General features: G+C 43.9%; 1 protein-coding gene across 1 annotated transcript; it reads right to left on the bottom strand.

Moving 5' to 3' along the window:
* LOC146183066 (uncharacterized) lies at positions 1–24792 on the bottom strand. The gene is made up of 4 exons (XM_084608687.1): positions 24724–24792; positions 23992–24102; positions 15588–15693; positions 1–477 (listed from the first exon to the last, which is right to left on the bottom strand). Exons 1-4 carry the CDS (start codon positions 24771–24773, stop codon positions 76–78), a joined length of 669 nt encoding a protein of 222 aa, XP_084464813.1. The 5' UTR covers positions 24774–24792; the 3' UTR covers positions 1–75.
* Positions 24793–25419: the final 627 nt, after the last annotated feature.

Genomic DNA, 25419 nt, shown 5'->3' with positions numbered 1-25419 from the left:
CACTTAATCATCGACGTAAAAAATGCACTGCATTAAAAAATTAACTAAATTTGTTTTTGAGCCATCTTCCACGTTTTATTCTCCGTCGAAGCTCTCGTCACTTAGAAAGTATCGAAAGCAGGCTAGACCACATCTGCATGGTTCCTGTTGATGTTCAGGATCTGGGACTGCATTGTGCTCAGGATGGCACCAGTCCCCGCGTGCATGATACATGCACTTGCAGTAGGACTGGTCCACCGCTGACGCTTCTTTCAGCCCAGTTTCCGTGTAATCATCATCATGAACATGTCCGGATTCGAGGCGGCCAGAGACTGTGGGCTGCTCGCCGAGAGTCTGGGAAAAAGGTAGTGCCGGTGCCGGCGGTGTTGGAGGGACTGAATACAGTGGGAGCGGCCAGTCGTCGCGGTCCGCGACCCAAAGCCCAGCCTCCTGGCCCCGGCCATAAGGTTGTGTCCTGTTATGACTCGCCATCACCGTCTGTAATGCAAAGCACGAACCACATGTTGTTTTCAGCGAAGCTCAATAGCAAGCCACAAATAGGAGAAAGGTTGTTAGTTTTTCTCATCTGACGTGTCGGTTCAGACGAGCCCATCATTCATAGGCTCGAATTCCACATTGAAAAGGAAGCTTGAGTTATGAAATCATCAATCAAGTCGAAAAATGTTCCCTATTAGAGTGATTTTATTTGACAACACAGTGGTAAGTGTGAGAAACGTTATTAGTAATCCGAACTTAACGATCGAAAGTTTAAGCTCCCAATAATGCACGCACCTCCTGCTTTCGGAAGCGGATGCGTCAAGAGAGATATCGATGAAAAGTAACGAAATGTTTACCCCAGTGATAATTAGAATGGAAGTGTGGGGGAGTTAGTCTTCATCTCCTTCGCTTGGCAGGTTCAAGTCCTTCATTGCAAATTCAAAGTTGAGATGTGCTTTCGAGTCAGCTGCTAGGCGTGATATGCATGGCTGGTTGAAGGTGGCCTTCGCATACCCTTGAGCATAAGTACCTCCTTTATCCTATCCCTGCTTTTCTTCCCAGAGTACTACCAGCTTACTTGTCAACGCGCAAGGTCAGTGTTCGCTTTGAATGGTACCAGGTTATTATTTTCTTCAGAAGCGTATGCATTTTTCCAGAACGTGGCTCCCGTGATTCACAATCCTTTAAATATAAAAGCACATTTGACGGGACAGGTTACACAGAAATTGTGCAGAAATTTGTTCACTATATTGCCGCGAAACCTTCAAGACTGTATTTGTTGTTTTTTAACAGCCGCCGGCGTACAGGCTTATCACTCTGATTCTGGACCGCGTATCAGTTCCGTAATCTTTGTTTGTTAATGCTCGATGTCGCGAGTCACACCTTTATCAGTTTTGTTGTAGCGCAAGATGCACCGAGATCTGTCTCGAAAGTTCCGGCCACTCGGGTGTCTTTCCACAATGTTACAGCCCGTGCTGGTAGCTGTTTGCGACGTTATCTAGATTGTTCTCTGCTGCCTTTAAATTGAGCGTTGAGTGTGACGGGCATTCTTTGTTCGACGATCGACGAGCACGTTTCTTTCTATCGCCGCCGCCGAGTTGCTTAGTTCTTTTGCGGGCGCAAGTCAGCCCAAATAAGGAGTTTCTTTAGTGCAATCATCGACCCTTCATTTGTGTCGTCGACCTCGTCACCACTACGTGACAATATTCGGGTGGCCTTATTTTCCAAGTAGTATTTGAGTGGAGGACTGGTCTCGCCTAGCATTGGCAGAGACGCACTTACACGGCCACCATTATCCACGGTTAAGTAGCTACTTGCAGCTATATTAGCCGAGCTCACAAGGCAAGTAAAACCGCTGTTGCGCCACGAACCGCGGTTGCCTTAACGCGAGCTGGCTAATTTTCGTTTGCGAAAACCGACAAAGTGATGGCGGCCACGGAAGGGATGGCGGAGGCAGCCTCTATGTCGCAGGAATCCTCTTTCCTGAGGCTTATCAACTTGCGTGATGTGTCAACATTGTCTTAAATTTGCATCTTGAAATAACAGTTAACTGATGTGCGTGTAAATACGCCTAATGCGCGTAAACATGCCGCTACACCAGCAGTGATAAACACTGAGGCTAGTTTCGGGTGACTGCTCATACACGTCAAGACAGATCAAAGAAAAAATGAATCATCTCAAGTAGAAATATCGGTAAGTATAACCTTTGCACTCATATAATTCATCAGCCCGGTTCTTTCGGTGCGCTGTCAGCCCCACAAGTGCGGCAGCAATGTGTTGGTTCAGTACTAACGTGCAAATTCTTTTCAACTTCGTCGCGTATTTATCTTGCAAGCGTTTGAGACGCAACTGAATAACGAATATATTCAAACAGGAGCTGCATATGTTGCACTAATAGCACAGCAGCAGATACTTCTCGGTTGTTTTTATGCCCTCAGATGGTGCGCATACCCATGAGGGGGATTGGCCACACATTAACCCAGTAGAAAATAGAGTTGCGCGGTATATGAAATTTAAAAAACGCTAATACATATAAATATTCAATACGGTAGAAGAAAGTTCTACTGATCAGAAAACAAAAATGATAAATTTCCACTCAATAAGTAACCGAACAGGAGAAACAGCGTCACACACAGCAGGGAATGCTACCACTGGCACCTACAAATTTGTGCTTCACAGAGCGCGCTATCCTACTGCTGAAGCCCAGCTGAGTAGCCGCAAACGCAACGGTCAAGTCTACAGATAAATGTTTGCAAATTTCTAGCAAGAGTCTTTGTATGGAGGCGAAATGGCGACAGGACAGGAAAAAATGGTCTAACGTCTACAGTACAAACACGTTGCTAAAGAACAGCCAGATCTATAAAGATAAAGGTTAAGGTAGAGGAATCCTGCAACTGAAATTTTCACTGAGACACACCTAGCACTGACAGGAAAGGCACTGACCAGGTTATCATTTATGTTTCAAATTCTGGAAGTGGTCAAAAGATATGAAGGCCGAATGTGAAGACTATATCGATAGATATTGTTTGATTTGCACTGTCATCCATAAGAAGTGTGAAATTAATGACAGGATAGGGCCATTCAGGGGATCTTACGCATGAACATCCTCGGATTCGTTCATTGAAATTCCGCAGTAGCAGGGAATCCACACAAGTTTAATTTCACCGATATGAGACGGTGCGTGGTCATAAAACGGCCGACGCAAAGAAGGTGCAGTCCAAGAAATCAAGGCAGTACAAACTGAAAGCGCGTCCGTCACTCTAATAACTTTGTAGTCATCTAAACAAACTTTCCCGACGGCTAAAACAATAGCTAATATTGGGCAATAAACAGGAGGGTATAATCATGAAGGCGGATTGAAAAAGAACAACCAAGTTGTGAAGAAAAAAATCCCAACCCCCGCTTTTTTTTCACGCTCTGTAGAATCAGTGGCTATTACATCATATCAATGAAAATATTGTAAGTCGTTATACAAAACGAAAACCAAGGTATACACTGGCAAAGAAATGGCATGATTGGGATGACTGTCATCATGGACCAAATTAACCTGAGGTAGACAAGAAGTGGCTCGTAAAAGAGAGCACACATCTGCTGACGACGGTGATAAAGCGACTGCACATATATGACCTGCGGCCTGTGATAGCGAGACCACTGAGTAAGACAAAATAAATTAGAGGAAGTAATAAAAGTAATTTGTGAACACGATAGGAAAGAATCATGTATTTTAGAAAAGACTGTACCATAAGTGGCTGGAAACGGGAATCCAATGAAAGTACCCGACCCTCAAAGTAGAAGACATTTAATGCCCCATTACTAGGTAGGCAAAGCCGCAATGCTTGCCATTCAATCAAGAGAAGTGGTCGAAGCTTGTAAGCAGCACAGCCTGTAAACAAGACGCATCCGATTTCCAGAATAGGGCGCAGATAGAGATAATAGATCATAACAAAGGCAGATCTTCTTCTCATGCCATATTTCCTGTGGCCGATCCGGCAGAGAAGACCCAAGGCACGCTTTCTTTTACTCCTAATATGCTCAATATGAGGCCTCCCAGTCCTTGAACAATCAGAAAAAAAAAAACGCTCAAACACTTCAATGTAGTAACCTGAAGTAAAGGCTCTTGAGGGTATGAAAGAGAAATAGAAAAAGAGATTTTGAATGAAATGGTTATTGAAATTTAAAGTTATGGTAAGAGTATCTAGCCAGGATTCAAGATCAGTTAGGTATCATCATCATCATCAGCCTGATTATACCCACTGCAGGGCGAAGGCCTCTCCCATATTTCTCCACTTAACCCGGTTCTGTGCTAGCTGCATCCACTTGACCCCTGCGAACTTCCTTATCTCATCCGCCCACCTAACTTTCTGCCGCCCCCTGCTACGCTTTCCTTCCCTTGGAATCCAGTTTGTTACCCTCAGCGACCATCGGTTATCCTCTCTTCGCACTACATGTCCTGCCCATGTCCATTTCTTCTTCTTAATTTCTACTAGAATGTCGGTAACTTGAGTTATTTCTCTGACCCACTTAGGTATAATACAAGGTATGTATATCTACAGATGAATTGAAGAGCCAATGTCGTCAGCGTAGACATACAGGTGAACATCGTCTCGGAAAGGTATTTAAGAAAGGAAAGTGTTGAACAAAAGATGGGACACGACCGAACCTTAAGGAACACCTTTAGATTGAGAATTTATGCGAGATGAAGGGCCACCATGATAAAAGAAAAAAAATTTCGTGATACAAATTTTTGAACCCAGCCAACTACGTAGTTTGGAATTTGAGAATTAATTAAATCAGAAATTAGTTGTCTGTGATCAACTCTGTCTTAAGCTTTTGAAAGATCCAGTTACTAGAGCAGAAATTTGCCGAGGCCGACTAGCCAAACAAAATCTCCTCTCCAGGTCAATGTTATCAGATCATATTGAGCATTCTAGACGGAAGCTAATCTGTCTGGGAGAAAGAAGTTTTTTTTCTTTTTTTTAAATAAACGGAGACAAGCGTAAATGAATTATGCGCTATATTGTTTTCACCAGAATAGAAGCTAGAGAGATCGGTCTGATATTGTCAATGACATTTTCAAAGCTTTGATTCTAGAGTAGTGGAACAACTTCAGCAAGCATCCAGGAGCTACGTATCTACGAGTACTTTAGTGAACAGTCAATGATATTCAATCATTTCGGTGAAGAAATCTGCAAGAAGATTTTTAACATGCCAGTTGTATACCAACTGGGCCTGAAGCTGGATGGCTTGTTTTTGAGATTACAGTTGCTAAGTCTGACAGAGTCACCTCGGAAAAATCTGTCGTAGTAACCGGGAATGAGAGGGGCCTTGGGCATGGTGACGAGAAGCGAATGTTTGTACCGCCATCAAAATTAGCCAATATATTTGCCGCCTTAGTAGGGTTCAGCACCACAAATGAACACCAGAATACCTGCTGCAGAGATTTAGCAAGGTGCAGGAAACGAGAGTGCACTTCGGTGTTTAGTATTGGATAAAAAGGAATGTAATTCAGTCTTATGCATTTGCTAGGCAGATGACACAGCACGTTTAAAAAGGGCAGCGTAAAGCGAATTGTAACCTATTACAGGGGGATTGATTGAGACGCGGTCTCTTCCATGAAGCGTTTCGGCACCGATAAGCACGAGAGCATTCAGGATTCCACCAAGAATTTGAGGGCTGACTGCATGAGGCAAGGGAAAAATTCAGAAGGTTCAATGGCATTGTGCAACCATGACACCACAGACGCCAGTAAGTGACTGAACGTCAGAAGGGGAAATAGATGAAAGGAAAGTATTATGAAGAGCGGTTTGGTATTTCCCATAATTCACAAAGCGCCTCTGGCGGGCCCCGTCATGACGTTTTTAAAAAAATAGATGTGTTCGCGCGTCGTCAATGTAGCAAAGACGTAGGCGGTACTATTAACTTTGTATATTAACGAGACAAGAGTGTGCGATAAGCGTCGGCCGAGGCGAATCCGAACTGGCCGGCCGAAGAAGGGAGGGAACGCCCATCCACAAATGTCCACAAACGGGACTTGCTTCCCCGGAGAACAGGAGGGTGAGGGAGCCCGCCATGCAGGGCCTCCCGTTCGGTGCGTACAGGGGGCGAGTTGCCGCGGAGACGCGCGGTTAGGGGTGCCAGGCTCTGTTCATTAACGCGCACTGCTCTATTCACAGAACGGACGAGAACACAGCGCTTGAACCACAACAGTAAATTACAGGTAATAGGAAGGTTATCACTGTAGGTTCTAGTATCTATGGTCATTCACAACGATGTAAGAAGGCCAACTGCTGAAAACGTAAGATCCAAAGCTGAGGAGCACTTCCTCGATGATAGGTGATGTCCTCATTATTGTGGCAATAGAGAACATTGTCATGAATTCAGTACCACAACTTAGGCCCACAAGAATCAGTTTCCAGACCCCAAGAATTACGATGAGCATTGAACACACCCTTTAATTGGTTCTTACAACGACGAGCTAAAAGCGAATCCAGCTGCTAAGTACAACGAACGCCATTTCGAAGTATGTTTTGGCCAAAGGTAAAGAGGCATAAAAGGGTAGCATAAGCTACAAACCGAGATTTTCACAATCCTGCCAAACCAATTGAAATGAAACTGAAACCTTATGACACAATTTAGACGAAACTAAGATCACTAAACCACCGCCTCTGCATGGGCGATTTAATTTAAATGTCGGAAAGTGATTAGGAGAGAATCGTTTTTGAGATGAAAGGCAGGATTCTTGAAGTAAAATAATGACAGGGTAAATTTTAAGGACTAAGCAGAAGAGGTCATCAACACTAGAATTACCTGAGCGGCAGTTCCACTGCAAGATTAAAACAGAACCTGTTTGAATCAATTATGCACTCTGCAGTAGAAATCAGCACATCACGTGTGTGCTGGGGTTCCGCCGGGTACCCACTGGTTTCGAATGGGTACAAGATTTCCCCCTGCCTGGAGCTCGGCTCTTCTGGGGTGAAATGCTTGGGAAAAGGGGCCATGAACCAAAATGTTGGTTCAAGAAAAATGGCAACATAATGGGCTTTTGCCGCATAAGGTGGACTTATTGTTGGACGATGGCGGAACTTATCACTGCCACATCGGAGCAACTATTAAAAAAAATTTATCTTGTTTCGGGATTTAGAGGGCTGATTCGGGAGATTTAGAGCTGGGAAGCTGGTGAACTTACTGCATGCTTCAGCGTTTTTAGAACTAGAAGCACCGTAATTTAGAGCCGGTCGCCTTAGAATTGATTACATGGGTCGTAGCAGTAGCTTCTTCGTTGGGAGGCCCTTTCACGTAGGAGACCACGGGCATAGCAGAGACTACACAGGCACAAGCTGTCAGAGTTTGGAAAAAAAGTCTCTATTCTTGCCATAAGCATCTGAGAAGATGTGTCAGCAGAGCGGTCCATCACAACCGGTATAGACCTCTCAATGGCAGTGCCTAAAGCAGAAGAAACAGTAGATTCCAAAGAAGCTGTTTGAGTTGCAGTCATAGCAGCAAAACCAGAGTTGCGCTCCTTTAATACTACGCAGCCTCCCCACGTGAACAACGACGTTTTTCTATGATTTGAAGGAGCGCAAACACATGGTTACGAGCAGGGCAACTTTAATCAGAACCAGCGTGCGAAGCAAAGCATAGGCAGCAACTCAGCACCTCAGATACACACACTGTTGTGAGGTCGGGACCACCGCATGAACCACTGCGAATTGGAGACCTGCAGTCAGTAGCACTGTCACGAAAACGCCAGCAATTGCGGCATTACAGCGAACGAGGAGCTAAGGGCCAAGGGCTCGACTCAAAACATGTATGGTCGCGCTTTAAATTCCAAGGGCAGTTGAGAGCGGCGAAATTTAAAATGTCCCTATTTGTGGGTACGTGAGAATCACCTGCGGGCCCAGTGCACTGATTACCGGACATCACGCCAGCAGGGACAAATATTTACAAAAGTGCTTTCGGAGAGAGGTTTGCGGGAACGCCATGAACAATTCCTTTCAAGCGAGAGATGCGGGAGAACAAAGATCTTACGGCTGAGGTGACGAACCTGATATACGCCAGACGGCCAATCAGGCAGTCAGCGTTTGATAATTTACATATAATGCCCGTCTTTCCAAATAGCTTCACCTGCGAAATGCCTAAAAATGTGGAGTAATAAAGAGAAGCTCCTCCTGGATAACGTCAGTCTCATTTAGTCGAATGACGCAGCCATCAACCAAAACAAGAGCAACCGGGACAGTAATAACCCCATATCTGAGGAAGCAATCTGAAGGTACTGACTCTGCTGGACTAGTAGCCGATCAGGGCGAAGAACCCTGGCCGAAAAACCACCAGAGGCGTAGGAAAGGTCCTAGCCTAATGAGCTACACTAACTATATGGTGGCCAATCGCCTCTCATTGGTTCAGTCCGACAGCAGAGCAGAGCAGGTTCAGCGAGCAGGCACAGGCAGAATCACTCTCTCTTTCGAAGTTCTAGCTCTCCTTCTCGGTGTTTGTCCTATGCCATCTCCACAAAAAGAATTCTGCTTCGTCTTCTTTGTGTTCATGCGCCGCTCAGATCGCCAATACACGTCTTTCTCTTTTTTCGTGTCAACTGTTGTCGTCCAAGATTTTCCTTCGTAAGCTGTCGGTTGCTACAGTCGTCAGCATCCATATGTCTGATCATTACTTATCTCCTACTTAGCTTACACTCATTGGCTGGTGGGCCATATTCTTAATCAACTTGCGCCAAAGCTCAAGCGTTGTACTTAAAAACTCTTTTCTTAGTAAAGCAAGTAAAGACTGCTTTGTATAGTGCTTGGGGAGTTCTGGCTACCAGCTTGGGCAACAATCAACCAAATTTGTCTGTTTTTATACATCTCTTATATCATTGTTCCAGGTCTCATTGGCCTACTACACGTTTATTACTACAATGCTATCAGCTGAAGCAACCACTAGCAAAGCTCCAGTCGGCACTGTTCACATTTTCACCTGTATGTGCCTGTTGGTTACTCATGTTTAGATAACATTTTTCCTGCTGTCCCAGTGTTCGGAGTGAAGCTCCATGCCTTGAAGAGAACTCCTCAGATCAGCAACTATAAATTTCCTTTAGAGATAATTTCAGCTTACCGGGCAACTTACACGACCGGGAACTTTAACTGGCTCTCCTGGTGTCCTTACGTATTCTAGTGTTAGCTTCACAGTTTCCTCGGCAACCTACCCATTTCTTGTTGCTCCGAGTGTGATCATTTGATTTTATCGTCCAAATCTTTTTTTATCACTTCTGAATGATTTCACCTGCACATAAATAGTCATAGTTTTTTATTAGATACACATCGGATGTGGTTTCTACGCGGAAATAGATCAATTGAGTTTAATCATTGGTGTGAATGCCGAAAGTTTGGCACCTCCAGATGATCTGTACCCTGTGGTTGGGCGAGGAAAAGAGAAGAGGATAATCCGTGGAAAAGCCTACCTTAAACCCTAAATACGGCGCAAAAGCGAAATGCAGATCAAGGTGCTCGTGAGAGTAATCATTCTCAGTTGTCCAATTTCACTTACTAGGTGTTGAGAATATAGATGGAGCCCTCAGTGCAGATTTGGTGTATGCTCGCTGAAAAATGTGTTGGCATCAAACTTTTCTTTGTGCGATTTGTGAGGCGTGCGCTCATTGGAATAATACGAGGTCATCCACGCAACTAATGCCCACAGGCAATAAATGCATGGATGGCTTCCCTAATTTTGTTCCTTATGTGAAGAAAGAATAATATGTCGGATATATTCAAATGTTAAAAATTGACTTTGTTTACTTTTAATCAGGGTAATATGCACGCTTTATACCATGGCTTTAATTTCCCTATAATTAGTGACTGCTGTTTCTTAAATTGTATTCTACTATTGTATACGTGGGTTATTTCGGATACTTCTATTTAACTGGTGAACAATTTACATTCGAATTCCTTTTGTGATGTTTCAGCTACAAATAACGAATCATAGTTTTGACATTAGAGGTGGCTTGAGGTATCAAATAAGGGGTGAAAAAACATTATTATATTTGACACTATTTTTATTCCCCACATTGCCCAAACCAGTCTGTTTGAAGGGACGAAATGAAAATAAATACGCATGTGTTTGGACAAAAACGGTAATCGATGTCCCATGACCATTTTTTGTTTGCAATGAAATTTTTATATCTGGCTAATGTCTGTACCCAATGGAATGCCACTAGTTTTGCAAGATGCACATCATTGTGTCGGAAAAAAAAAACATTACATCACTAAAGGCGAAAAACTCGTTTTTGTCATTTCAAAAAATTGCAAGTTTTAAGGCTCGGTGCTTGCACACAAATATTTTCTCATCCATTATTTTCTCTCAACACGTTGACATAACATTTACATTTATAAGAACTATTAAAAACTTCTTTGATGCAGTTCATTAAATAAAAAATCGCAAACTTTTCATCACGTGCAACCTGCTAAAAAATTTTCATTTTAAAACTTACATACTGGAATCGTGATTTACGTTGTTTGCACTAAATCATTTTCTGTTTATTAGGCAGGTTATGTTCGTAATTTAAGGCAGAAGTTTTGCTCCAGAGCTCTAAGTGTGTTCTTCACAACGCCACTAAAGCTTCGCCGAAACTATCATGCTGCAAAGCGATTTGCTTATGATTGTAATTAGGTGCACATAAAACAATTGTCTTCAAAATATACTATTGTTATTTTCTAAACCGTGAGATGGAATAACATAATTATGAAACTGAATTAAATACCACTGCAAGTTGCAACGAAAAAGAATGCAGAATAAGGAAAAAGTTCTGCCAGGAATAACGAATTTATGCCTTTTTTAAGCATATTCAACCCTTGCCAGCAAGCAGAAAAGACTTTATAAGCACTAAAAACGCATTGCATATTATACATAAGATAAAATAAAACTAAATTCCGCAAATAACAAACTGAAATTTTATTGCCTGCTCCATAAGAAGCCATAGCACATCTATACAATAAAAACATGCGTTTTTATTTTATTTTTTTCATTGATATTTTTAATTTGCAGAATGATATACATTTAGTAGCTGATATAATAAAGTACTTAACATTGTTTCCAGAGATTTCGATAACAGTGGAAGTTGCAGTAGTTTCTTAAATTATATTAGTTTTTCATCTTTTGCTAGTTTTTAAATTTTGGCCGCTTTCAAAGTAATGTGCAGAAAGAACAGACAAATTTAGAGCTTTAAATGTTTCTTGGAATAAATAAAGGTACCTGGATAATACAGAGAACTAGTTGCAGACGCAACATATTATGTCTCCTGTTGCGGGCACAGGAAAGCACTGCTGGATGAGTGACTTGAAACCTGTTCCACAAAGTGCATGCCGTCAAGACGGATTGGTGTATGCATGATATTGTTCATTTCTAGCATGAGATTGAAGACGCATAACCTCATCGACTTTGGCTATGTGTGTGGCAGCCATGACTGTGCGTGGATTCAGTATACTCTATTTTTACCCCTTTGATAACATGTGCATTGTTGTGCTTGCTTATGAATGCATGCGTAGATGGGATATCGTGGTCTGAAGAAGATCGGCTGTCCGATAGTGCAGCTTCAAAATGTAGTACGTGTTCCTTTCAAACACCCTTTTTCTCAAAACAACAGCGAGACTAAAAAACAGGCCAGTGGAAGGCTAATCGCCGTACGTAAAGCGATGCTAAGGGCGTTGCTTATAGCTGTAGTTCCAGTTTTGTACTTTAAGGTAATTTCTTTTGCAAACGAAAATCTCAGTTTGTTTGCCTGCTAAAATAGTTATTGCTATGTGTATACAAAAGAAGACAACAGCCACTCACATGAAGCAAAGTATTGGATTTTGTGCTTAAAAATGTGAAATAATAACACAACTATGGCGATAAACGGCCAGAAAAACGTCTAGCAAAGGCCTCGAATCTGGCACTGTTGATATCATAAGTAGCGAAAGAGTGTTAAAATGCAGTTTCTACCACTCCATTGAGAGCTCATTCAATGTCACAATCGCAGCAAATGAGGATGTTTCGTGTCCATCGCTAGGACGAGAATGGCGCTGGCGAACACTCTACAGTACAGGTTACATACGGCATAAATACCTAAGAAATTTGGAGATTACAGAGATTAACGAAATCAAAATTCGTGGCTTGTTGGTTAGGATTCCACTAGCGCCATATGGTGGGTTCAGTGTTTGCTTTCAAATCAGTCATTTTTGTGTCCATAACATTTCGCGTATCCTACTCTTCTCTTTGTGCTGAAAAGCCCTCACCGTAGCCCGGTTTGAGAGGAAGCTTTCAAATATAAGTAAAATGTCTTCCGGCGCGAACATTAGTATGGCGCCTCATGCGATGCGGCTGCCCACCATAGCTACAGATCTCGCCTGTGTTAAAGAAAATAAATGGTGCCTTCACGTTCCAGCGTATCATCATTAAAATGCACGTCGAGGTTGAATTGAAAGAGATGACTCAAAAATCTTAAACTCAACGTAAAGAGTGTGATATACGTATTGTTGGTTCATCGATTAGGGATGATTAATAGCGTGATTGGTTGGCCGATTAATTAATGTGTAGTGACGAGCATGAAACCAGAGAGGTGCATACAAATACCCTCATGTGTATCGCTTAATTTCAACATGTGCGATGACCTGTGGCTGGTACAAATGCGATAACCTTGTCTGCCATTGAACCAAATGCGTGTAATGGCAGAGAGGCTTCGTTTGAGGTTTTGTCTTGTCGTGATGGTCCTGCGCAAAGACCAGACATATGCGGAGAAGGCGGAGAAGAACAATCGGCATAAGGCAGCTATATGGTTCAACCCATTGTGGGATATCGAGGTAGAAACCTCCGAGACGGAAGCGAAGCGCACTAAGTTTACCAAAGGAAGACGATCTGGAATGTCAGCAAGCTCCCAGCAATTCTAAATATTTTTTCAACCAAAGCTACTGAGCAGCAACTTCAATGTCATTTAATAATACGCAAAGAAGCTGGTGTGATCAAAGCAGAGTAAGAGTAACGACAAATGAGAAAATGTGTGCGCACGCTATCGCGTATACTCTTAAGGCGAAGCCTAATCACCCATTAAATTATGTGTCACATTGAACAATAAAAATGAAATCATATACTTTGTTTGCGTTTAGCGGCTGTTGACTCCCTTTGTGCGCATGCTATAACGCCAGACATTATATCGTAGAACGACTTCGCCAGGTGACCGACATCACATCATAAAGAGCACATGCAAGTGTTCCATTGTGGCTACAGCTACCTGCACGTCAAGCAAAGCTCAAATTCTGAATAATATAATTCAGTCGCAGATCAGCTACAAAATGCATAACACCGTTCAAGCTGCTCAAACACAAGTGCATTGAATTTGTCGACATCCATTTCCCTTTTATGAATTTCATCGCGTTTGTGCATATGGTGAATAAGTTCATGAATATATTTACCGATAGCAGGAAGTGTCGCCAAAAGCCTACAGAGAATGATTTTACTCATGACCGTATCTGACGTCTCTTTACTTTGTATTCTACTGTTAGCAACCTCACTTCCGCATGTTAATGAGCTCCTGTATAGGCGGCACCTAATACCGCACAGTATACCAAGGAAATGCACTGCTGCTTGATCCTGCAGCGGCCAAAGACGTTACTAAGGCTATTTCGCAACCTCGGGGAAAGCATTTATTTCAGGTCGTATGGTTTCTTTTTAATGACCCTATTCCTCTGCAGTCTTTTTTTCTTTATTGCGCGTAGTTCATACACAATCAAGACCTTAACCTCATTCAACTGTCACACCCCGAAGACGCGGCAGGCGTAGACTCAGAGACATGCCTATATGACTGCGAGCTTGTACGCCCGCGCGATTTCTGTCGAAGCGAGGGAGAATGAAACTGACTGTACACGCACGGCCTTACAAATGGCTTGTCGATATCACCTACCGGGTAATGTGCAGCTAGTATCTGGTTTATGGATGCTAACTTCCCAAACATTTGCGTACACCAAAATCTGACGTCAGAGGCAATCAGTTCTGTTTATGTTCTGCAGTGGCCATTGCTCGAAGTACTGATGGCTTCAATACCTAAGTTAAGCAGCGATGCGAATCAAACGAGTTCTAGATGCAGCGGCACCCAGATTGAAAGGCCTCAATGTAGCTTGTCTGTTAACAGGAACTGGCCCTCAAAATGCATAAAAAGTGCGAAAATTTGGACAGAAAAAAGGTTTCGTTAATGTAGCCGAATTTTGGACTAATCTGAAACGAAATAAAGGGCCCAGGCAATGCGCTGCGTTGGCAACTGCTTAGTTTCGTGTATAGTAGTGCTGATGCCTTTCGAAGGTATGCGTCAACCCCCCAGTCTGGGCTGGCTATTCCAGATGCTGCGATGCTGCTTCTAAGAGTATTCACGTGTGGTCCACCTTATTAGTTGCTTGTTAAGACCGCTCAATTGAATTATCAGCTGTTTTTCGCTGAGTAAAATGCGCTGAATTTTTACAATTCTGTAGAGTACGTTAGAACCAATCTGGTTACATTGTTGAGATTATCGCATTTTGTAACAACGAGCACGGGAACATATAAACGCGGCAAACATTTGAGGACCTTAAGTTGCGCTTAGAAGATATGATGCAGCAGCGTCACTGGATCGGTCATCCGCTGGATCCTCGTATGCGCACATGAATTTTGCTTATCGCTTATGTACAGGGTCGTCCACTTCTAGCTAGAACACGGTCACTGCTTTTAAAGCAACACTGTATCTGACGCAGGCAGATATCAATGCAAAGCGATGCAAGCACACAGAGACACGGATGTGCTGCTTCACATGGCCAGCCACTTTAGATTACTGCGTGGCCGGGTCGGATGCAATGGCACCTTGAAAACAGTGAGCGTGTTCTAGCTAGAAGTGGACGAGGCTGTACATATTCCTTAAGTTGTGCGTCTGTTTGTAATGCATAATTAACGTACAGTCGTCGTAAACTGCTGCACTCTGTGCCCGACCACCCGTTCCGTTGAAACCAATTGCCCTGCAAACATGCCTATGGCACCTAGCGGTAGGTTGCCTGACTCGGTATCCGCGGGCTCCCGGTACGATTCTCACTTCACCTTATCTATAGGAGCTTGATTATTTGCTGCGCCTACAACTCTGCCGTTTCACGTGGTCTCGGGACGTCACATGATCCACCGATCTACCAGTGTCTGTCCAGCCTCGTCGCCTTCGAACCACTCTTTGCCAGTGACGTGTTTATTACAATGACAATGGCGACGGCTTATTTCCCATTAAACAGGGACTCTAAAGCTCTCAGGTTAATGCACCCACAAATTCCCGAAATGTCAATTCATTTGAAGCAAAGAATATTGAAAACAAAATTTTCAGGCTTTTTTTTTTTCTTTTGTTCCTATCAACAAGGGCGACATCTTTCCAGCTCCATTTATCGTTCCTTTAGTGAATCTACTTTAGTCATTTTCTTAAGCTCCAGGGCGGTTGTTGTTGGTGTTGTATCAGCATTCCTCTATGATAACTTAGGGGAGGCCATGCCGGAGCAGTCGAGTGGTGTAAGAAACAAATCGTCTCTTTAAGAGTGCACAGGAGTAATATCAAGTACGGGCACTGTTCCCGATACATACTGTGTACTTACTTTTAGAGCAACAACATGTTCGGTTCTCTTCTCCCTGGCGAGCCCGTCCTTGCCCAGCGGCTCGCCCAAGTCATCGAGGGTCCAAGACTCGATCATTCCTTCACAGCTGTGGCACAAAAAAGTTCTAGTAACCTAAATGATGCAACAAAGCACTCAACAGCAAAACTACAAGAACTAAACGAAAAAAGAACACAATACAGTATTAAGCGCTACGGACACCTGTAAGGACATCTGCAAGTGACGAACGTGGGCAAGGAAAATCACACTGTCAAACTGGTTTGAGCCACCTACCATCCTCACACGTGTCGTTCTGCGCAGTTTGGGAAAAGCGTTAAAAATGCCAATTTGAGAGTACAAACCTAATTGGTAACTAGTTAGACGCTTGTAAATTTGATGACATATGTTTCGTGCAGATCGGAATGCCTTAAAGTAATCAATTACTTGTCATCGATGAAGTTTTCTTAATGTTTTGAAACCAAACTGTTATTTTTAGTCTTTTCTGCAGATAATTCAATTCCTCTTTTTGTAGCTCGTTACAGCTAATTATCAATGATTTAAACTATTCAAGTATATAACCTTGACCTGGCGGCCGACACTGGTGCTAGCGCGGATATATCCTTCGTGAAAGAGCGACAACAAACCGGCTGCGGGAATGCCTAACGCGTAATCAGGCTGTTGCGGCTTAAGCGACTAAGCACTGCGGTTTATGCAGAACCATAATTGCTTTCTTCTCGGAAAAACCTGCCTTCTGAAATCGATTTGAACTTTGATCTTAAAATGCGGAAATCGAAGAAAGGAGGAAGTACAAAGCAGCTGCACCAAGGGGTAGCTAGTGGACCTCTTCCAGAACGTGTTTGCGGCCCGGTTAGCAAAGCCTGCAGCGTGGCGCAGGAGGTGCGGTGAACATGCCTGCATCTCATGTCGGGAGAGAAAACACTGCGGCACGTACTGAGCAGTCACTAAACAGGGAGAAGAAAGACAATGGGGTATTAACGCTGGAGATGTGCGAAGCAACAAAGATGACGTGACATGCTGCTGCATTACAGCGGCCGCGCAGGGGTTCATGAAGAATATCGTCTCCCTTTGCCTACGCAGGTAGGCGTGCTCCATCACTGTGTGCTGTGACTCCGCTTTTTGTGTTAACGTGGACACCAACCAGGTGCCGTCTGGATTGTCTGATGAGAAATATAGTCTTGCGCGACGACGCCAACTGCAACAGGCAAGACGAGCAGAGCAGCGAAAATCAACGATGACCGATGTCGTAGCTAACAGACCGAAAGAACACGAAGGTCGTAGGAAGTATGTGTGGAAATTGCATTATGAAAAACCATGTGATGAACGAATGCATTACCTTTTAGAACAGTGGCACTGTGGTATACACGGCAATCGAAGAAACATGACCGCCATAGCAACTCACGAAATCAATGATATGCAACAAGCATAACTACGCAACAAAGAAACTGCTTCTTCACTCTATTCCGTAATTAACAGGTATTAACAATCTGACTTTCATGGTTGGTAATGAAAGCTCCAAGAAATATAACTGTTCCCTACTTGAATGAATCCCCATTCTCTCACATGGCGCTGCAACGTGCCGCCGCAGCAAACAATAGCTTTTAACCAAAGCACAAAAAAGCAGAAAAGCTCAAGGTGCGAAAAGTAAGGATTTCATTCCGCTAAGCATTATTGCTGCATGGGTTTGCAGTATCAGACGAAAAAAGGTGGGTAGGACGTTCGCTACAATAGAGGAAAATTTAAGGCCGCCGTAAATTATGATGAACTAAAAGATCCACAAGACACAGACAAGGCACTGTATAGGAACTGTTTCATGAAGTGCGGCCATAAATCTTTAGAATATAGCCTTTTATAAACTAGGAGACGGCATCTGCGGTATATCTGTACCTTTAATTCCAGACCTCAGAAAACAACATAATAAGGTTATGTTCGCTAGGTAGCTAGTTACTTATTATTAATATATACGGTTAATTTCTAAAATGCGTTATTAATAGCATATTTGTTAACTTCCTCACGTAGCCATCCAGTTGCAGTGTGTGGTTTGTTAGCCGGCCATTATTGCAGCCATATCAGTTTTTTAGAATTGATAAACCGTTATCAGAGTTGGTGCTGTGGCTCAACACATTTTGACAATCTCAAGTCTAAAGACTGGCGCTTTAAAAGCCCTGCGCTCTCCTACCGCACAAGTAACGGCCCAAAGCAGGCGGGTCAGGAAAAGGTGATAGTGCAGTTTCCCCGGTGAGTGACTGTACTGATAGTGTTTTCCTCCAAAGTGAACGTGTTCAGGTGAGGAATAGATAACATTTCTTCAGCTTGAGAGCCGAGGTTATTTGCGTTCTATAAACTCGAAAAAATGAAACACATCCTTAAAGGCGGAGCTTAGCTCGCCCCATATTCTAAATGCTAGCTCCCGTGTACAATCCTGGAGGTGAATGCGCGCCAGCATTTGACCTTAAAAGCTTTATTTTACGCGAAGAGTATGGAGCTTGTTCGTTGGAAAAGCCATCGCCGTAGAACAAACCTGCAAAATACGGTTTCCAGGAAAACATGCATGTGATTTCGTATTACAATTGGCAGATGTTCAAGGTGGTGTCATCCCGTATAGTTTCCCATTTAGCATCAATCTGGTAGTTCCACTGTAGGCCAGTTGCCGGTAGGAGTTCGAACCGGCGATATATGCCGTGTTTGTCGAAAGTTTACAGTCCAGGGGGTCTATTTCGTAGCAGTGTAGCGGCGCGCTGTTATCATTCAGGGATGTCCTTCTCGTTGAGGAGTGTAGGATAAAACACATTACCTTCAAGAGCTTTGAAGCGCACGCATTACGGGCCACACAGTGTGTCTCAGAACCAGTCCCCCTGGGATCGAAACTTTCCACGAAGAGTGTACCTCAGATAAGTGTAGGTATCGACTGAATATTGCCTTCCTTTCCGCGCAAACCCGCTTAAACTACAGCTATAAAGGTGTTCCCGAGTGGCAATGCGGTGTTACAGCACGTCACAGCTATACTCAAAACGCGAAGGTGAAGTCTTCCCTGACTTTTTCTGCTCCTGAAATCAAGTAGAATGAAGCTCTATAACCTGCGAAGAGATTCACAATACAGTACAAAATCAGGCGCAAGGAAAGGGCTGTCCGCCTGACAAGAATTAGTTTACCGATAGAAGGAACTTGCCGTACGGCGTAAAGTTGCAAACAAAAATTTGTATCTGCATCTATGGTACACTTAATTTCGCTGTCGTTAGCGCCCATAGATATGCGGAAAGAACACTAATAATGCTCATTTGAGAATAGCTACTAAAACCAATTCGAGGCAGGTAAAATTAACTTTTTCAGTTAGGGTGGTTTGGCGAGAGGCACTCTAACCCAGAATCTCACCAAGGAAGGCCGAAGCAGGCTGACAGGGAAACCTTCTATTCCATTAAATACCGGTGGGAAGCTGGCAACACTAATGATCAAACCCATATCAACGGTGAATACTGGGCCACCTGTCCGATCATCCGGAGGCATGAATGGAAGTCGGTATCTAAAACACGTACTGTCCAAATTGTTACCAGGCAACTGCCAGGATTTTTCATTAAAAGTAGTCCGCGCTTCAAATCTCGTCGTGACTCACGCCTGAAATCTGCTATATGCTTCTGAAGATATCTGTTTGGATGCAAATCTAACTTCGTATTCTGAGAAAACTCGATAAAACGAGAGGGAGCTCGCGTTACGTCAAGCGCTATTCTCAAGAACGTCAATCAGCAACAATGAACCGTGTAGGATGCGCTGCTTTCCAAAATATCGGAAGCTTCTTCAGGAGTTCAGAGCCCAGTGGGCGCATCCCACAGCATTGAAACATGTGAAATTTTAGAACTGAAGAACGCCATCTGCAAGCACATACGCCGGGTGTTCATACGTTATAACACTACTCTGCCTTCCAGCACGTACACTGACAATGCTAAATGTAGCTGCTGAGTTAATGACAAACAGGAAATAAGACCTCGTGTATTAAACTATGCAAGCTGCAATGCTTAATAGTAGCAGGTCTCATTTTGCATATTCGCGAATAAATGTGGAAGCATAGTCACTCATTACAAATTGATCACATTTCTATAAGCACCAGCTTAATTTAAACGGCTCCTATCGCCATTGTAGTCATTGAACCTTTGAGGTAGACAAGACAAACCACTTGTAACCAGATGCCAGCCATATGGCGCACCACAGCCATTTCTTATTTTTATAATCAACGGATTTACAGTGAATAATTATGTTTAGTGATTAGTAATTAGATTTTTATTAACCGACTAGCGAAATATTGTATGAGTATTTCTCCTTTGATAGAATAAAGTCGTGTCGTCATCACCATAAAGAACAGGTTAGCATCACCCTGAGATGAGTGACGGTGAGTCCCGCCTGGCCAAAAAATCGGAGCCTGCCGAACCTGAGTTGGGGAAACAGCGGGACGTGAAAAGCAGTAGAGCAGAGGCTGCTCCACCGACATGTTCACACTACAGGTAAGAAAGGGTGCTAAGATTTTGGAAACGACGTTTGTCACAACCGTGAAGCCAGCACTATTTCTAAAGTCATTCGCTGATGTAAATGCGTTGCGAAATTATATTCCGGCTAAGGATAGCGCCTAAATAATGAGGACACTTCCAATAAACATTAAGGAAGGTTTTTGGGACCTGGCTTCAAATAGAGTCGGGCCTGCTTGAGGCGCATTCTTTTTAAAACTGCCTCTGGAATTGTGGCGTATGCTTTAATATGTAGCATGTTTCCCATTAATAAACGAAGAAGTCAACGTGCTTCTACTGTGCATGTTTCAAATGCTTTTGGTGCTGCGAACAAGAGGCACAGTGTTTGGCTGCTTTTGCTAATGCGTCAGGAGCAGCAAAACTAAAAAAAAATGCATCCGGCAGGTAATTAACTGCTCCACCTTTATGAAGGGATACACAGAAAACTTTGACGGCTACCGTTCCGGCCCTTCGCGTACGTGCGCTCTCCTACTCGCTTAAGCACTAAAGCTGCTTGGTGCGTCTGTCATCTCAGTTATGAATTAGCATAAGCTACCACATCATGCAGGAGCCCAACAGACGCAGGTAAAATGCAACGAGAACGCGACCATGGGGCATAGGAGTGGTGAGATCCGGCATCCATGATTTCCTGAGGGTTCCTTCTAACCTTCACATCTCAAAACACCGGCCAGAGCTTGCTGCTTCCACCCAATCGGCCTCTTCATGCCTCCTGGCGTCACAGAACCTGCCTGCCACTTGGCCATGCCATCTGCCACTATTGTTTTGCGTCAAAAAAGCGGGCACCCTGCACGCTTTAGGATTCCCACGCGAACATTATGGAAGTCATTTCGACAGTTTCCGGCTATTTTACAACCGAAAGCCCTCCTAACTACGAAAAACACTGCAGTGGAACGATCTGGATTATCTCGACTAGTTGGGATTTTTTAACGTGCAGTGGCATCGCGTAGTGCACTATGCACGGACGTCTAACGCGGCGCCTCCGCCTAAATGCGCCCGCCGCAACCGGGTCATCAACCCCTTAGTCAGTAGACGACAGCCTTGACCTCTAACCATTGCTGCACGGGCTGAAAAGTTGGATATAGTGGTGCTGCTTATATGTATGTACTAAGAGTAGTCTTACTTAGAGTGGTGACGGGGTATTATTTCATCTATGTACTGCTCCAGTGAATGGGTGGTTGATGCGGATTTTAAGGCATGGGGCGGGCGCAGAAGAGAAGAAACAATCGCACTGGGCCAACTCTCCTCCTGGTTTGCTGTCCAAAGGCATGCGAAGAGATTCCCACTCGGTCCTATTTCCGTTTCCGCAAGACCGTGCTCTTTTCTGTACCATTTAAAAACTTCGGTTGAATTAGATCAGGGTCTGCAAAGTCATCACTACGTTAACGAATCAGGAAATTTGCTTTTCGAAAAGGCGGGGTTTTCGGCGAAGGCACACACCGAGGCTACCGCATTATAATGCACTAATGCTGTTCCTCAATCGGTGGACACAACCTTTTGTTATCGAACAAATTTTTCTTTTCTTTCTTATGAGGAAATTAAATCGCAAACTTAATGTCTATCTTCTCAACAGACACTGAAAACGCCGTGAGGAAAGGTGAAAAATTTGGTTTGTTTGGTTTGTGGGGTTTAACATCCCAAAGTGACTCAGGCTATGAGAAATGCCATAGTGGAGGACTCCGGAAAGTTTGACCGCCTCGGGTTCTTTAACGTGCACTGACATTGCACAGAGCACGGGCGCCGTGTTGTTCGCCACCGACGGAGAGACCGCGGAGGCCAGCATTCGATCCCGCGTTCTTGGGAACCGCAGTGGAAGGCCGTAACCAGTGCGCCACCCCGGTGGGTGAAAGGTGAAAAGTGAGATCAAAAGAGATGCCGTAGTCAAGGGTTCTGAAATAATTGGTTGCCTTGGTTATGGGGTTTAATGTCCCAAAGCGACTCAAGCTATCACAGACGACGCAGTAGAGTGCTCCGAAAATTTTGACCATCTTCAGTTCTTTAACATGCGCTGACATCTCTCAGTATGTGGGCGCCTTGATTTTTGCCTTCATCGAAAAGCGACCGCCGGGGCTGGGATTCGATCTCTCATCCCTGGGCGCAGTAGTCGAGTGCCCTAACCATTCCATTCCCCCGGCATCGCAGATTCTCAAGTAATTACGACCACTTGGAAAACACTGCACACTGGATATTTTGCATTTGTCTCAATTGAAACGCAAGATTTTTGGCCACCGTGCAACCTGGCTAAAGGCAGTCGCTAGAGCTCTGGGCTAATCAGAGTCTTCCGCTGCGGTCACACAGTGATTACAGTGTTGGAAAAATGAATGCTCTAATCTTTGTAACAACGCCGTGGACGACGTTCCCTAGTATACTATGCGATGTCATTGCACTTTAATTAATAAATATTTTCTTGGCGAAGTTAATGCGGAGCCTTCTTCTAGTATATATATTTATTTGTTCTTTTACTGCCTCTCACGCTGTCTCGATTATGAGCGATGGAGAAAAAGAAACAGCGCCGTTTAGTGGAAGAATACAAACTAGTTTCGACTGTGTAAGGTTGAGTAATGAACGAGAAAAGATATCACAGTAAAAATATTGCCCTCCGGAAGCCCGAGCCCCGATCCAAGGCACGCAGTATTCCATCGAGTCATCTCAGTAGCCGTGCAAGAGCAAGAATCACAGCTACAGGGGCTGTTCAATAAAAAGAAAGGGTTGGTCATGTTACTCCTCAAACAAGTATGCGCGGTAGTAGAGTACTGTGACTTCATCACTTTGGGTAGAGTGATTTTTGTTTCGTTTTTGTTTGATTTTTCTTGTCGCTCACTGGTATATAGAAAGGAGGAGCGGCCACATTACGACTGAAGTATGCAGGATGTATGCATCCATTATAGCAGAAGGCCTTGGCCATCTGCATTTGATTAGTAGCTTTTTTTTGGGGGGGAGGGGGGGGCGGGGATAGTGAGAAAGCCGCCGTTAGTGCATGAGTGGTTCCCTCAAAGAATTGTTGGGGTTTAAGCAAGAATTGAACCTAGTGATTCAAGCGAAAGCATTAAGAGTAGCCGCGATATTTATATAAAACCGCCTTCAATCCGCGTTTTCTCTTTATATATTTTAAATAGGGGAATGAAAAGGCACAGTAGCTATCACATCTCTTGTATGGACGCATGAACCTTGCTCTAGAAGTGGCTTCATTGTGGCCAAGCAGGAGGAAAGAAAATGAGGTGTTCTAATGGCGGGCCACGGAGAAATTTCGACCACCTGGGGATCTTTAACGTGCACTGACATCACACAGCACCCGGACGCTTTTCCTTTCCGCTTCTATCAAAATGCAGTCCCCAACGGTCGCGTACGGACACAGGAACGGCAGAACAGTAGTCGGGCGTCATAGCCACTTCGCCATTGCGAAGGGGAACATAATTTTTATAACCTAGGTTTTGGGGAAAGGAAGGCGCAGTATACATTTGGGTGGACACCTAAACTTAATCAGGCCAAGATCATGCCAACTTTTGGAAAGCCAAGTGGCCGGAGTTTGGCGGGAAAGGAAGGCACAAAATGTTTATGGCCACACTTGGTCCTTTTCGTTTTCCTGTATAAGAAAGAAAAGCCCCGTATATATCACAAGTTTCTCCGTGGAGACCTGACGAGAATAAAAATAGTTTTGTCGTGCTCTTTCAAGGTCAAATGGACGCCCACGCGGACTTACAAAAGACCTCTGCAGATTGAGAGCCACGCCATCGTGCTGATTTTGAGATAAAGCAGCGCACTTCTCGTATGAATTGAGCATAAATAAATATTTAGAATCATTGAAGAAGAGATATAACGGCACTCAAGTTATGAAAGTAACAAAATTACTTGCTGGTAAAATGTTTTGAAGCACTTACGCTTCATGGCCGCTCTCTGTATCACACGCAGAAGCCTGGGGTCCCAACTGCGGTTCCAACTCCGATGTCAAAGCTTTTCCAAGTGCATCAGGGGGCTCTGTTTTTCGGGGGCTGATGAGGAAAAAAGACGAAGGGCCACCAAAAAGTATGAAGATGAAAAGCAACAGGTGAGGCAACGCATAAGGCAAGAGGTATGGGTTCAATGACGTATGTAAAGGAAACGGTCAAAGCCTCTCTCAGCTCGTCCAAATGTTCAGATATTTTAGCACGCCCCTCTAGCAACCAGGCATAATTTAATAGAATCGTTGCAAAAGATGCGTAATGGCGCTCAAGTTGTGAGCGACACAGAATGATTGGTTTATAAAAGCTGTTGAGTCACATACGCTTGTTCCCCGATTTCGAAGTAGCGAGGAGACGTTGGAGTCTCGCTCATGCTGGCTAGACTGGTTGGGGGGCCGCTGGGAAATGAAACGGTGCGGGCTACAAGTATAATGTAGGAAAATGTACTGTTTTACTCCACAGGCCATCTGATGAGGCAACAGGTGTGAATTCAACGAAGGATTTAACGGAAAAACAAAGCCTCTTTCCGCTCGTCCACATGTTCAAATATTTTAGCATGCCCCTGTCCGAGCCGAGCATAAATTAATAAAAGCGTTCTACAGCGTACGTGATGGTTCTCCATTCAGGGAAGGCACAGAATCACTCGCTGATAAAAGCTGTTGAAACACTTACGCATCTTGATTGCCTTCAAGATGGCGCGCAGATACTGGGATATCTCCCATTCTTGATCGGCCACTTCGTGGGGCTCTGGACAATACAAAGGTGCGGACCACTGTATATGTAGGAAAATGCACGGTTTTACTCCACAGGCTATCCAATGAGGCACCAGGTGTGAATTCAACGGCAGATTTAACGGTAAGGCTGAAAGCCTCTGTCCAACGATGACTCTGCTATGTGAAAACACTGAAAATGTTTCTTTTATCCAGTAATAAGTACGAGCCCCAAAAACTTTGTCACAAGGAGCCATCTTAAGATAGAGCTTTCGAGCTCCATATTTGTTTCAAAGAAAGGACATGCAATCCTTCAAGAGAGTTAACCGTTGAGCTAGTGAGTTTTCAGGCATAATAAGAGGGTATTTCGCGCAACACAGATACAAACAAGAAAGAGGGCATCATGGGCGCTTCGTGCAATCCTTGCGTGTGTCTCTTTTGCGCTACATACCCTGTTATTATCTAAAGCAACGCTTGATATAAAATAGCGCCCTCTGAAAGGCATGTTTCTCGTGTCGCGGATGAGGAAGAAAGGCTTCAACTGAAACCGCTGAAGTAGCACGGGTGCCAAGGGTCTTTGTGCGAAATTTGGATCCCACTAGGGTTTTTGCCAGAGAGAGCGCTCCCAAGCAGAAGGATTCTGGTTTGTTTTTCTAAA

The sequence above is a fragment of the Amblyomma maculatum genome, chromosome 7, assembly GCF_055883805.1.
Source record: "Amblyomma maculatum isolate TAMU_Amacu chromosome 7, ASM5588380v1, whole genome shotgun sequence".
NCBI lineage: Eukaryota > Metazoa > Arthropoda > Arachnida > Ixodida > Ixodidae > Amblyomma > Amblyomma maculatum.
This window is presented reverse-complemented; position numbering and strand designations above follow the sequence as displayed.

Coding starts and splice junctions, on each gene's coding strand:
- LOC146183066 (XM_084608687.1), bottom strand. CDS start 24,773: ATGGGAGATATCCCAGTATCTGCGCGCCATCTTGAAGGCAATCAAGAT. Junction 15,694..23,991: donor ACAGAGAGCGGCCATGAAGC/GTAAGTGCTTCA, acceptor TTTGTGCCACAG/CTGTGAAGGAATGATCGAGT. Junction 478..15,587: donor AACATGTTGTTGCTCTAAAA/GTAAGTACACAG, acceptor TTTGCATTACAG/ACGGTGATGGCGAGTCATAA.